We start from the raw sequence: 15,284 nt of genomic DNA, 5'->3' as shown, positions 1-15,284 counted from the left end.
AGTCCTGACTGGCTAAATACCGGAGATACGAACGTTAACGGAGGTGCCACTGAGTTATTGTTATGAGGCGTTCAAAGTCGGCTCAGGAAAAATTACTATTGGGCGAATCTAGAGTCTAGAATCTAGAGGACAGTCTGCTCTGATCAGATTACCAGAAAACGTTGGTACCTTCTCACTCTGCTGAATGTAAACCACCCGCGTTCAACCCTTCAGTCTCAGTAGCAGTTGACTCAACACTGTCCATGGCCCTGCTGGTGGTTCCAGGTGGAGATGTGGTTGAGTGTAGTCTCTGCAGCTGCTGCTCAAGTTCATTATGTGCTGCTCAATTGCTTCCCTCTGAGTCTCCTCTATGACCTGGGAGAGTAGGGAAGATAACTATGGCCCTGGATCCTCTCAGCCTCATGGTGCTGGCCCACTGCTGCTCTTGCCATTTCACGTTATAAAAACCCCTCCAAAAAAGTAATTAAATAAGCGCAAATTTAAATCAACTATTTATCAGCATTTTTGCTAAACAAATCACTTTTTTCCAGACAAATTGTGACATTTCATTCCCACTGACAGATGCACACATCTTTTTCCTGAGTTTGATGTATGATGACATGTGGTGCACAAGATCCCAGACACATACACAGTGTACATAATGATGTACGGTTACATCACATCGTCACGTTTCAGCGCGGCTCTGACTAGCCGTGTGAGGCTTAATCACTTACAGGGATTAAAGGTGTGTTCACGTGTGTGGACCTGTGACTTCTGATCTCCACCTGAGAGAATGCTCTCCCTGTGCTTCGCTCTACCAGCGAACCGTGACTGATCTGCCTTTGAGGCTGCAGTTGGTGCTAGTAATGTAGTATTAGATTGAAATACTGTAAGTAAAGAGGTGTTTCTAATATATTTTCTACCCCCATTTACAGACATGAAAGGAACAAAACATTAGAAACATTTCTCATTTTAATGCAGTCCAATAGATGCAATGAACATTGTTTGATAGAGCAGCATTGAAGATTGTTCGCTAAAGAAGACAATTCTACTGGAGCCTCAACATCACTTATGAAGACTGGATTACCAACAAGGGAAATTCCCCCAAGATCACAGTTTCACTGTGTGTCAACGAATTTGTTAAAGCTTCAGTATGCAGTATATTTTTGGCATCATTGGGCCAAAATCCCATAATAACCTTTCAGCATATTGTAATTCAAGTTTTCTGAGAGAAAACTAGACTTCTGCTCCTCCTCATGGCTCTGTTTTCAGGCTTTAGAACATCTAGCCTGTGACGGCAGACTTTGACCAATGACAGGTCATTCCATTGAGAGAGCGTTCCTATTGGCTGTGTTCCGGTCACCAGATTTCACAATGGCGGCGGCATCACAAACGTTCTCATTTTACAGCTAAACCGTGCACTACAAGATGATTCTGAAAACATCTGAGGAGAGAAATAGACATTAACGTAACAGAATATTGATTCACATTTCATCAGCGCTGCCTAGTTTGACCGTATGGTCGGAGTTCGCGAGTGATTGACAGCCGGCTCTCATAGACAGCAGATGGACAGCAGATATCTGATCAGCTCTTACGGCTTGCTTTCCTCCGGTCTGTGAAATCTTGCAGATGTCGTTAGGAGCACCGGAGGACACAGAAGAACATGATTTTTTTTCAGGTTACCCGTTTCATGTACTTCTGTCACGATATAGCTATAGCGTTTCATAAAAATAACTTCTTTTAATCATATTTGCTCCAATCTCGCCTGCTTCAGCTTTAACTTTTATTTGATTCTTAGCCAGTGTTGATGCCATGTCTTATGTAAGGACACTGTGTCAACATTTATTTTCAAACCATTTGCTTAATCAAAGTACCAAAAACTAACACACAGCAAACCTGGGGCTGTGTTGTTTTCTGGGTGTCTGGGCACATAATAAAGCCACAATGTCTAGTCTCTGGAGTGCACTGTACTTAATGGGAACTTGTAACCCACAGGGTCCACACACAATGCACAGTAGGTAGGAGGTGTGGGGGGGTTCAAGGTCAACGGGCCTAACGGTGCTATTTTTTTGCAGTGGGGCCCTCTAACAGGTTAAAGGGACTGTTTGTAACTTTCAGAAATGCTTCTTAACAGCGACACCTGTGGCCGTGAAATCAACGAAAGTCAGCGTCGGGCTCGTGCTTGTGCTCGCTCTACATAGACATGAGCGAGCATCGCTCAAAACAGTGAGGCGACACACATCAGCTAAAACTATAATATTACTCTATATTTCAGCTGCTTGGCAGTAATGTTAGCAGACCAGACGGAGGTCTCTCCATGAATCAATGCTGATGCTGTGTTCGCTTCTCCTGCCTCAACGCAGGCTTCAGCAGTGGGGCTCCACAGCGAGAAACTTGTCTCCCTCCGCCCGCAGCCGGAGTGAACAGGGAGACACCGGCACCCGGTCGGTAACGAGACAACAAAGTTTCTCGCTGCAGAGTCCCGTCACTTCACAAAACACGGAAAACCTCTGTTGTTTCTGCACAAACGTCCACTGTACATTCACTAGATATTCTCGAACTACTAACTCTTCTGCAGTGTGGAGTGAGCGCGCGTTCACGTCTAGAGGTGGAGCGAGTACGCGAAAACGCGCGCGCTGTCTGAGTGAAGGCAAGCAGGCAGAGGAGCGGGGACGCCGGCCCCACGCGAGCTTGCATATGCGAGCGCGTATGTGTCCCGACCCGGTACATTTATACGCTTAAAAAGTTACAAACAGTCCCTTTAATATACTTATATGATTTTTATTGGTTGGAAGGATGGAAAAGTGCTATTGTTAAAGTGGGCCCTGGCTTCAGTTTAGCCTACAGTTCACCATTTGCTTATATGTTATACTTTTCCCTATCTTATTAGCGCCCGAAGTGCAAGGAAGCCTATTGTTTTTATAAAGATTATTTTTCTGCTGCGAGATGCATAAAATGTGGGTGGTATAACCCTTAAACTAATGTGACAATAAATTGTGAAGGAATTTTTGATCGCTCGAACGGTGATGTCATAGGTCATGTGAGAAGACGCCATTTTAGCATTTTACAGGTATGAAACTTTACGAGACTCCTCCTAGAGGATTGAAGAGATCCATCTCAAAGTTGGGCAGCAGAATCTCAAACCCTTTACGATGCTAAATTGCGAAGCTTTTGTGTTTTCGCGAAACGCTGTTGTTGTGACGGTGCGGCAAATTTGTATGTTTCGACATGACAAAGGAGGCTGTTGTAACTTGACTTTACATCATCCGATCTGCCCCAAATTTCACAAGCTGGAAAAGAGTACCGGCCTGAAGACATATATGTGCCATTATGAGTGATAGTCATAGCGCCCCCTACAGGAAACAGGAAGTTGTTGTAAATAAACTATACATTGTCCAATCTGCCCCAAATTTGACATGTTTTATAAGAGTCCCGGCCTCAAGACATTTATGTGCCATTATTGAGTTATGGTGATAACGCCACCTACTGGCAACAAGAAATGGTTGTATATTGCCACCCACCCTCATAGAAGTGCCTTTAAAGGATGCCCTACATGTTTTCAACAGGTCATTTCCAGCGCCACGCCAATGCCCTCTAACTGTTGTGTGCGGTGTCCGACTTTCATGGAAATGCATGAGCGGTAGCCCCGACGTGCGCAAAGGGGTGAGGGCCCGTTCATCGCTGCTTGCAGCTTTAATTGTGTTTTTAATTGTCATTTAAATGCACTTTGAGTTGCCTCAGTGTTGGAAAGGTGCTCTACATGAACACGCCTTGTCTCATAGGCTGCGTATTGATATGGGCAGGCGTTTACATTTCTACAGATATTTGTGCATTTGTACATGTTACAAAAAAATGTGTCTTGTGTCTACTATTGAGTTTGCATTTTGATGTGCATGTGTCTGTTTTCAATATTTGAATAATCAAATTGGCTTTTCTAAACTTCTTTCTTCCTCGCCTCTTTGTGTGTATTAATATCACACTCAGAGAAATTACATCACTTAGAGACTGTCTCCTCCTGTCCCCTGTCCTCTGTGTGTGTGTTCGTGTGTGTGTTTGTGTGTGTGTGTGTGTGTGGGTGTCCCAAGAACGCGCACGCAGGAAGTTCCTCTCCTGTCGAGAGCGCGAGCTATGACGTAAGCTGCTTGCCGCGCAGTGATGATGGCGGCGCGTGAACGCGCAGTAAAAGTAATGGCTGCTGTGGATCGGCGGGTGCCTAGCCTCGAGGATTTCGTGGGTCAGAGCTGGACCGCCTGGGCCGACTGGGCCGGTGTGACAGCGGCGGAGGGTAAGCAAGCACCGTGACGCAAAACACCGGCAGCTACGGAGCCATTTAACCGAAACACCGGCGTTAATATCGGTGTTAACGGAGCACGGAGCTAACCATGTTACCCAAACAAAGACCCTGCCGGGTCCTAGTGCTGGGCGGGTAACATGTCGCTCTCTCTGCCGGCGTCCCGCTGCATACGCTGTCTCTAAGAGACAAAACAAGATGTACTTATTCACATATAACCAGCACAGTGTGGGCTTCAATGCAGTGGCCGTGAGACGAGCTGCCAGCCTTTAACGGAGGCGTTTCATCTGAGTGAGAGCAGCCGGGCAGCGGCGGCAGCAGAGCGGAAGGAAGGAGGCAACTTCTCACCGTGGAAGGCTAGGCTAGGCTAGCTAGCTACAAGGCCTATAGTAGTAGGCTGGGTGACGTGTCTTTGGGTGTGGGGTATGACGCATGCGCAGTGTGACTGAAGCTGCGTTGTGACTGGCTCAATTTCGACGACGACAGACCAGATTCTACTGCGCATGCGTGGTACCCACGATGATGTGACGCGTGTTCCAGCCTCCTTTTAATAGGCCTTGGCTAGCTAGCTAGCAAGCGAGCCAGACTGCCCGTTGACGCCGAGGCAAGTTAGCGGTAGCATGCTAATGCTAGCAGCTAATGCTAGCAGCAGGAGGATAGAGAGCAGACACCGGTGACGGAGGAGGAGTCTGATGCTGTTGCCACCATGTAAATGTGCTGGCCCAGCCTTTGATAGGAGCTAACGTTACTCTCTGTTCTCTTCAATGTTCTCTCATCTGACTGCCAGCATCACTGCCTCCCCTCAATAACTCATATTATTATTAACATGTCTGTGTTTATGAGACAGAGAGTCTCATCATCTGTTTGACTTCTGCCCCCCCAGAGTCCTCCTGCCCTTCCCATCCCCATCTCTAAGTCTGAGCGCTCACTCATTGTCTGGCATCCCTCCCGAAGTGCTACTTTGTCCACAACTATCAAATAAAGTCCTCATCCACCACACAAAACATTGAGCTACTTAATGCTTTAGAAAACTGATCAAAATGACCAGAACAGAAGCAAAGAAGCAGTTGACCTGCATATCAGTCCTTTATATAACACAGTATAAGGGCCTGTTGATGTGCAGAATGTGTGCCCTAAGGTTAGTCTTAGTCCTGCTGATGAACCTGACCTACAACTTTTGGAAAACATCTAACGTGTGTAATGTTTGATGTTTCAGGGCCCGACGTGGACGACTGCAGCAAGAATGGCAAAAAGGCTGCAGAGGCCATGTCACTCAGTAAGGAGGGTAAGTCTGCACACTATCATCTACAAGTCATAGTAAAGTCTGTTGTTGTTTGGGAACATCTGAAAGCACAAACTGATGGTCTGTGTGCTTGCGTTACTGTGCATGCACACTGACCTGTAATGCCTCACTGAACTGTGCCTCAGCTTCTATTTGGTCTCCAGCTTTGCTCCTGACACAATGGAGGTACTAGTTTGCAGAGAGTGTCCAGGGTCGAGTGTTAAAGCTGGGTAGTGTTGTGTGATCAGACACCTCCTGGAACCTAGCCTGGCTGTCCTTAGCAGCAGCAGCAGCAGCAGCAGCAGCAGCTGTCTGACAGACACTCCCTGTATGTTTGTGTGTGTGCGTGTCAGAGCACGACATGATGAATCAAAAGAAGCACCTTGATAGTATGTGTGTGTGCAAGTATGTGCACCCTCTCACACTCACGCTGCATCTCCATCACATGGTAATAACAGCCAAAACAAAGCGATGATTAAGAAGAATGAGCTGGGTGGTTCACACATGTGCTTTGATTTTAAGTTTGTAATTAAAGTTTTCTCTTCTTTCTGTTAGTTCACATCTATGTAGGGATTTGGTTCAATTGATGTTTAACAGAAATCCAAACATTGCCAGATCAATATCCTCTACCTAAAGACCTTTTCAAATTTGACAACATAAACTTTCTAAAGGGGCCTCTTTGTATTTCCTGTTGCAATATTTGTTAATGACAGGAAGTAAACTTAGACTAAAGCTATTGCCCTAGCAACAGAATTGCAATGGAAAGGTCTACACCATGCTTATTATATACATTGGGCGAGATGTGGGGTACACCTTGAATAGGCCTTCAGTCTATCACACACATATACATATACACAGTGTATATATATATATATATATATATAATGTTAAGGCTGTCAAAGTTAACGCGATAACGCGTCTAGTGTGTGTGTGTGTCCCTTTTACACAGAGACGCCATTTCGGCTCCTGTGACTACCTCCGCTTCCGGCTTAGCGGCTGAGCAACAATGCCCCCCCCATTCTGTGTCCGTACCGTTTACACAGAACAGCAAGGCGGAATAACGGCGCAACAGTCCCGCCTTGAACAGGCTGTGTGAATGGGCCTTTAGAGACACAACTCACAACTCTGCTGAAGCCATTTTAGCAGTACGTAGAGAAATTGTCTCACATGTTTTGCGTCATCTAATAGGCTCTCCTGATCGGCCTTTATAGAGATCACCGATCAAACTATTTAGAACGAATATGTAAGGGATAATGTACAGTGAGCCGGTCATTGTTGTGAAAGAATCCCAGACAAGGCGACGCTGCACCCCGACGTGAAGCGGAGGGGTTTCTCATCGCCCTGAAGGGGATTCTTTCACAACAATGACCCGCTAGCTGTACATTATCCCGCTTATTACACGGCCACTTACTTAAGAAATCATTATTTTGACGCAAAAACGGTCCGTCAGAGTCCGACATCAGAACTGCGCCCATAGCAACAGTCTGTTATACATAGCAACGGTCCTGTTATACAGAAATTGGAGACCGCAGTAAGCCGTGATTGACCAATCAGAATTGAGTATTCAACACAACCGTGTAATATAGAACAATAAAGTTTGATTGCCGATTGATCGGAGCACCCTTACATTAATCCTGCGTAGAGCTATGTGTCCAGCCATTGTATTTTATAAGTACCTAGTAAAAGGCTCATCTCATAAAATTGTTCAATGTTTATATATATTTTTTTATTAAAAGAAGAAAGAATATATCATAACCCGTAGAGGACTACAGGTATTTCATAGTTGATAATGTAAGAATACAGGAAGTTGGGGATCCTGTAGGTAACCAACTGAAAGTTGTCCATCTCTGAAGATCTACCATCCTTCCATCCTCGCCTGCCCCACATAGTGACATTGCCATGTTACCTCTTCTGCAGTCTGACGTGTGTGTCCATTGTATCTCCTCTCCTCATCGCTCCTCTCCCCTCTCCTTCAAGACATGTCCATCTTTGGCCTCTACCCCGGCCACGATGACTTCTACCTGGTGGTGTGCAGCCACTGCGGCCAAGTAGTGAAGCCGCAGGCGTTCGAAAAGCACTGCGAGCGACGACACGGCCCCCTGTCCAAGCTGTACGCCCGACTGCGCTCTCCCACCCCCGCACCCCAGCCACAGCAGAGGCCTCACCACGGCCATTCTCCTTCCCATGGGACCAATGCTGCTTCCGCCTCATCCTGGGATGGTCGTGGCCAGGGGGTCGGGCAGCCACGGGCAGCCCCACCTTCGCCTTCCACTCCACCTCAATACAGACACTCCAAGAACTCCAAGGATGGAGTACGGTAAGAACAGAGAAGGGCGAGTTGGGGAGAAAGCTCTAACTACAGAGCTCAGGGGTCACAGAGTAGAACTTCACAAGAAAGTAGACAGAAGCTTTAAAGAACGGAGTGTAGTCCTACAATTTGATGCACTAATGCAATACTTTCTTTAGTTTGTTTACATTTTAAAAAAAACTTAAAGGTCCCATATTGTAAAAAGGGAGATTTTCATGTCTGTTATAGTATAAAGCAGGTTTAAGTGCTATATAAATACTGTGAAAGTATTGAAACGTTCAATATATGAAGAAATACGCACAGCCTGTATTCAGAAATTGTCTGTTTGAAACAAGCTGTCAGGATTTCTGTCCATTTGTGATGTCACAAATATACAATATTTAGACCATTACACGGTTTTAAATGTAAACATTCTAAATGTGTCTCAGTTTATTTCCGGTTGCAGAGTATGTGAATGACATCAGCTGACAGGAAGTAAACATGGACCCAAACTGTTGCCCAGCAATGCAATTCTGTTGAAATGAGCTAAAACGGAGCGTTTCAGACAGAGGATAAATACAGGTATATTCAGGCCGACAGTATGAGGAAAATAAAGTTGTTTTTTTAACATTACAGCATGTAAACATGTTCAAGTAGAAACACAAAATACAAGTATGAACCTGAAAATGAGCACGATATGGGACCTTTAAGTTATGTCTGTGTGTAGGGCTGAGAGTTGTTTTTATAAAATACCAAAAACATAAAGCTGAACTTGAATTAAAATCATGGTTCAACATTTTGGGAAATGTGCTTTGTCACTTTCTAGCAAAAAGTTAGATGAGAGGATCGATACCACTCGTGCCTGTCCGGTAAATATGGGGCCACAGCCTTATTAGCCAGTTAGCTTAGCATAAACACTGGAAACGGGTAAGCCTTCTCCTGTCCAAAGGTAACAAAATCTGCCTATCAGCATCTGTAAAGCTCACTAATTAACACATTGAAAATCATTTGATAAATCCGCCTTCTGTTAAGTGCGTCACAGCCATTCCAGTAAACCAGCATGGCCCATCTAAATAGAACAGGGCCATAATTAATGTTAAATTACACCTATTTTACCCTGTTTATTGCATGTCAAAATGGCTGCTGTGAAAATGGCCTATTATGTTGTATGTCATTATTTTTTGCATTATATAATTATTAATCACAATATAAAAATGCTGAGGCGATCATTTCACCACCAGTATCTTGATTCCATATTTGGTGGCATCATTTTGCAATTAAAACTATAATACATTAGTTAGTAAGATATGCATTGGAATCAGAGTCCAGCCTCAAAGGGCTTCACATAACCTCACCACTGCGCTCTGAAACCCCATTAAATCCAATTGCTTGCGTGGCGCAACAACGGCTTCTTTTGCTGCGCTGAGCAAAGCGAGTTGCTCACTGTGATGTACGCTGAACCGTTCAGCGGCAAGCGTAGCGCAAACCACCCTCTGTGTGAAAAGCCTTTTAGACACTAAACTAACAGGAAGTCCCTTTAGAGGTGCCCTGGTAGCCCACCGGGTAGAGCATGTACCATTAAGGCTGAGTACTTACCGCAGCGGCCTGAGCTTGAGTCCGGCCCAGGGCCCTTTGCTTCATGCAACCCCCCCCCCCCCCCCCCCGCCTCTCTCTCCTGCCTTTCCTGACTCTCTATCTCACACTTAAAAAGAGCAGAAATGCATAAAAAATAATAAGGAATAGAAGATTAAATACTGATAACATGAAGAAAATTGCACTAAATGAATATGAACCATTTCTTTACTGTATGTTGTCTCTGATGGTCTGATCCGATTAGAGTCATTGTTCGCTTTAAACAGGCAGATACAACTCTAGCTGTCGTAGTATGTGTTCTCCCCCAAACATAACGGTTAGGATAACATGCATTTTAAAAAAAAGTAGATGTTTTTTTATTTTGCCAGTGTTGTTAAAAGTAAAAAGCTAACTTTGAACTTGCCTTTGTCTTCCATAACCCAGACATTCCCCGCTGGAGAAGTCCTCCCACAGCAGTCACACAGAGTCATCGGTATTCAAGCAGCCGCCACCTCTGGAGCCCTCGATGAGCTCTCCACCTCCGTCACTCAGAGATCCGCCCTGGCCGCATGGAGGCACCCCGCCTGGCAGGCCCTCGCCCAGTGACCGGCCCCCCACCCCGAGCCAGAGGAAGGACTCCCCTCTGTCCTCTCCATTGCCGAGCCACCGCGTCCCCAGACCCTACAACAAAGTGGCCTCCAGTGAGTACAAATGGAACGATGGATGATACTTATCATGCAGTTTGTTATTGGTCATTTTTACCTGCTAAAATAATCATAGTGCTATTTGTTAGATACACACTGCAAGTAAGGTGAAGTGAGTTGTTATAATACCATGAAACATTTTTGCAACTCTAAAAAGATATCATGACGACAATCTTTTTTCCGCTGTCTTGACAAAGTAAACAGTGGAATTATGCCGTTCAGGCTTAACAGTGAATCTACCAGGCGTTCAGACAGTACTGCTGAGCCCATACACAGTCACTGTAGTTCTGCACGTAAAACAGAAGACTTGAACCTAAAAAGATGCCTCAGGTTGTGGTTGTGTATGTAAAGCACATCTGAAACGCAAGCCATTATGCAACCCGTGTTAGATGGCTGTATTGATTAAAATTAGGAATGTACCGAATGTTTTTTAATATTCAAAGCTTCTATTGAGGTTTTCAAAGTGATTCATCGGATTAAATGAATAAGTCTTTTTTTACTATTAAATCATAGTGTCTGTGAACACCAGAGCAGGGGATGTTAATGTGTGAAGTTTTAGCAGCGGCGCTCATAATTTGCTACAGAATTATGACTGAAAAATTATTAAAAAAAAACTGCTGCACAGCATTCGAATTTTGATTTAGAATTTGAATGTCAACGTTACAAATGAAGTTTGGAACTAGGGATTTCACAACACCATAAAATTATAAGCCGATACCAGTGAAATTTCACCGTTCTCGATACCAATTTGATACCACAGTAAAAAAACAAAGTAAAACAATAAATCCCATGTGCTTCAACAGACACTCCTTTGTTATTGTTTGCACACAGGTTTTTGTTAGGAAGTTAAACAGGTCATAATTCCCTCTCTATTACCTATTTTCTAGTGCTGTGACAACATCTCCTTCAAACAACTGTTTAAACTTACATTTGAACACGTCATGATAGTATTATAATCTATCCTCAGTTTACTGAGTAGTGCTTGAACGCACCATAGCTGAGCTGTGTAGCGTGTAACTCCGCTGCTATCACTGAGCAGCATCATGGGAATGAACTACAATATAATAAGAGTCTGTTTAAGTTAGTTGTTCTCAAAGGTATAATATGTAGCCGTTAATATGAAGCATTCAAAGTTAGTTCCTCCTCGTCAGCTCAACAAGCGAGCGACGGAGGGAGAGAGCGAGAGCAGCGAGTGTCGAGCAAGCTATAGAGTGAACGGAGAGAGAGACCACAGTGAAAACAAAGCAGCAAATCAGAGAAATGAAACGTTATTTCCTGATCGTTTCCCGGCGGTTACATCGTAAAACAATTAGGTTTATGACTACTTTAAGGTTGTTCCTCCACGGCTTCTTTTAGACTTGCATGTGTGACAAATTACAGCTTTATGTCTCCTTCACTCACACTGAAGAACTTCCACACCGACGACACGTCGTGTGTGTGACGTTACTGACTGTGCCGCTGTATGCTGACGTAAAACCATCGCGTGGCGGCTGCACATGGAGTATGTGTCTGACCGGCAAAAAACGTATATATGAGCATATGAGACTGCTGAAAATGTCTGGCTTTGATCGGCTGCTGACTGAGGTTACATTTCTAGCTGTTAGTTTAGGAAGGGCTTGATTAACGCAGCAGAGTTTTCTATGAGCGGAGCATTTTAAAACGTCAATATCGCAATAATCATGTTCATTTAATTGTGGGAAGCCAAAATCGCGATTAATATTCGATTAACTGTGCAGCCCTAATTTGAACACGTCATGGTAACTTTAGAATTTACCTTCGCCCAATACTATTTTTTTTTTTTTACTGAATACAGCCGGAAGGTATCATAATGTAAATCAATGACACCGTTAACGTTATATGTTATCTCCGTGCAGGACTGTGTTACTTACCGGCTGCTAACAGCTAACATTAACTAGCTCTCGTCTTGCTGATTTCAACACAGATTTGTTGCTCACAGTGTAGCATTATCTGGAAAAAATAGAGTGCTTCCCCTGGATGCCTCAATAGTGAGTCTACTGCGTCCCAAACACATTTTCTGTCGTCCCCGGGACGATGGGACGCCGTTTGTCTCGAGCCCTGACGGAATTTTTGCATTGACTTGTGGCATCCCTACTTCAAACTATTCAGTACAGCCCTAATTAAAATACAAGAGTATCTTCGCTGACGGACCACTGAAAACCATGGCTGAATTGCCTCCTGTATAAACAGGGTGTCAAGTGGTCAAAAACACTTAGGCAGCTTGGAGAACACATTCTGGTGAAAATGTATAAAATGTGTAAATGTCTGTTTATGTTTATGTTGGCATTATTGACAGCACTGAGTGGTGGTAACGAGATTTTGACCTGTTCTGACTGTGTGATCTTGCAGCTGAGATGCTCTGTGTTTCCTCAGAGAGGGAGTGTGACTTGGACAAACACTGCGGCGTCCTCGACCCCGACAGGAAGAAGGTCTGCACTCGCCTCCTGACATGCAATGTAAGCTCCAAACACACTCTCCGTCACCAGACTGATGCCCTACTTCTTGTGCCCTCCGATTTTCACGACTTTGCAATTTTTTCTTTCTCTTTTCTGTCTTTTTTTCTTTTTTCTTTAATTTTTCTGAGAAGTTCAGTAAAAGTTTGAGAGGCTTCATTCCACCTTTGCTTTTGATCCCATCTGTACACATCCGAGTTGGAAAGTAGGTTGTGAGTTTGGTGCTCTCATCATTACTCAGACAACAGGCAACAAGTCAGATAATAATTTAATGCCTCCGCGCTGGCAACAGCCGTGGCCGGAGGCATTATGTTTTCAAGTTGTCTGTCCGTCCCATTATCGTGAATGCGATGTCTCGGGAATGTCTTGAGGGAATTTCTTCAAATTTGGCACAAATGTCCACATGGAATCAAGGATGAACTGATTTAGATTTTGGTCGTCTAAGGTCAAGGTCACTATTACCTATAAATCATGAATTTGTATGTAAATTATGACAATTTCACACAAATGTCTAATAGGATAAAATAATGTAGTGATGACATTTTGGATAGACATAGATGTAGACTGCAACTTGATCAGTTGGCGGAGGCATACAACCACAAGGCAGTAATTGTAGTTTCAGTAAGGGATAATGTACAGCGAGCCGGTCATTGTTGTGAAAGAATCCCCGACAGGCTGTTAATTATCCCTCTTATTACACAGTTACTTACTTAAGAAATCAATTTTTTGACACAAAAATGGTCCGCCAGAGTCTGACATCAGAGCTGCGCCCATAGCAACGGTCTGCTATACATAGCAACGGTCTACTATACATAGCAACGGTCTGCTATACATAGCAACGGTCTGCTATACATAGCAACAGTCTGCTATACATAGCAACAGTCTGCTATACATAGCAACGGTCTGCTATACATAGCAACAGTCTGCTATACATAGCAACGGTCTGCTATACAGAAATTACAGACCGCAGAACGCCGCGATTAACCAATCAGAATCGAGTATTCCACACAGCCGTGTAATAAATGTCGACATCTAATAGATTCTCATATCAGCCAATAGTATTTTTTTTGTAAGAGGTTATTATAAATCTTGTTTTTCTTTAAGAAAAAGAGCAATGTTTTTAGTTAACTTGTGCCATAGTTGAATGAGGTGATATACAAATGTGTGACATGAGGTGTGTTGTTGCACCACCAGCTTCCAGAGCAGCTTCTGGAGGCTGGTCCTCGTCGTAGATTCTCCTAGAAGTGTGTGGAACTCTACTGGAGGGATGAACATCATTCTTCTAAAAGATATTCCTTCATTTGGTGTTCAGGTGATGGTGGTGGAGAGTGCTGTTTAACGTGGCTCCAAAATCTCCCATAGGTATCTATAACATAATTTCACATAATTTTCATTACTCATCAAACCATTCAGTGAGGCCTCTTGTCCTGTATGGAAGCATCTGCGTTCATTACGTGCAAACACAAGTGCCCTTTAATTAGTGTGTTGCATTTTGGGGGATCTATCAGCAAAAATGGAATATAATATTCACAACTATGTTTTCATCGGTGTATAATCACCTGAAACTAAGAGTGGTTGTGTTTCCGTTAGCTCAGAATGAGCCCTTCATATCTACTTAGGGAGTGGGTCCTCTTCATGGAGTCCTTCATGTTGCTCCGCCAGTAGGGCTTGTTGTCGGACCCTGGTCAGAGCTGGCTGATGCTACGCTACGATTGGCCAATCTGCGTTTGAGGGGCGGGACTTAGCAAAGGGTCACTTTGCACATAAAGCAGTGGGATCCCATTATTAAGATACCGTTAAATTCTTTAAAGGTGCTAAATACGGGATTGGGGGAATTTCTATTGCCTCTGGCCGTGAGCGCGAGTGGGGCAAACTCACATGCACTACTAACGACCATGTCAGCAAAGCGAGGAGAAGCTCTGATTACAACACACACAGAGGTAGAGAGACTTCATTCTCTGCTCAGGTAGACATTACTCCTCCATATCTTTACATAGACGATAGTTGTTTTGAATGCTTTGCATATCAAATTTAGCACCTTTTAAATCATTTCACTGAAACGTTTCAAAATACGGGATAGGATTGCAGTCCGACGTTGAAGAAAATAATATCCGCCTTGAAAGAGCAAAGTGGGAAAAAAAGGAGTGATGACAGTGTGAGATCAGAGTAGAGGTTTTCAAATGATTTAAACTGCAGTCACTGCTCTGTGTTACTGGTGAGTACTGACTGATACTGAGTGGTGAAAATGGCTCCCAGCACAGGAAGAGTCCTTATATGGTGGCTGGTGTGTGAAGGAGGAAGTGAGCGTGAGAGGCCACATCCAGCCAAGTAGAGACAGGATGACCTGATTAACAGGAAATGACAGAAGTGACGGGAAAGACACGCAGGAAAACAGTCTGCACCTTATACCTGCTCTGTAGGCGGCTGGGTTTCCTCTTCCACCTGCTGCTAGGGAGGAAATATGGCATGTAGTTATTTTAACTATTCATTTAGAACGATGGAAATGAGAAATGTGTTCACAAGCAACACTGATGCAGAATTTCAACGATAACTGCGATAGCTGAAACAATGAATGGATTAGTTAACTGACAGAAAATTGAAAGGTCCCATATTGTAAAAAATGAGATTTTCATGTCTTTTATATTATAAAGCAGGTTCAAGTGCTATATATATACTGTTAAACTATCAAAACACTCAA

General features: G+C 43.9%; 1 protein-coding gene and 1 long non-coding RNA gene across 3 annotated transcripts in view; one reads left to right on the top strand and one right to left on the bottom strand.

Annotated features, from left to right (window-relative positions):
* LOC119485674 lies at nt 1-11,970 on the bottom strand. The gene is made up of 3 exons (XR_005206333.1): nt 11,959-11,970; nt 9,327-9,330; nt 1-81 (listed from the first exon to the last, which is right to left on the bottom strand). It is a non-coding gene; the product is annotated as an uncharacterized LOC119485674 (long non-coding RNA).
* The window catches only part of atxn7l2a (ataxin 7-like 2a), a 28,175-nt gene continuing 16,960 nt past the window's right edge, over nt 4,070-15,284 (top strand). Inside the window, exons 1-5 of one of the 2 annotated variants that reach the window (XM_037765019.1) lie at nt 4,070-4,264; nt 5,487-5,555; nt 7,530-7,869; nt 9,856-10,112; nt 12,483-12,589. In XM_037765019.1, coding sequence (XP_037620947.1) covers nt 4,135-4,264; nt 5,487-5,555; nt 7,530-7,869; nt 9,856-10,112; nt 12,483-12,589 — 903 coding nt within the window. In that variant the 5' untranslated portion in view covers nt 4,070-4,134. The remainder of the gene's footprint in view (nt 4,265-5,486; nt 5,556-7,529; nt 7,870-9,855; nt 10,113-12,482; nt 12,590-15,284) is intronic. The other variant, XM_037765027.1, reaches the window with a different exon arrangement.

The sequence above is a fragment of the Sebastes umbrosus genome, chromosome 1 (assembly GCF_015220745.1).
Source record: "Sebastes umbrosus isolate fSebUmb1 chromosome 1, fSebUmb1.pri, whole genome shotgun sequence".
Classification (NCBI taxonomy): Eukaryota; Metazoa; Chordata; class Actinopteri; order Perciformes; family Sebastidae; genus Sebastes; species Sebastes umbrosus.
The sequence above is the reverse complement of the archived record's forward strand: the minus strand, read 5'-3'. Positions and strand labels throughout refer to the sequence as shown.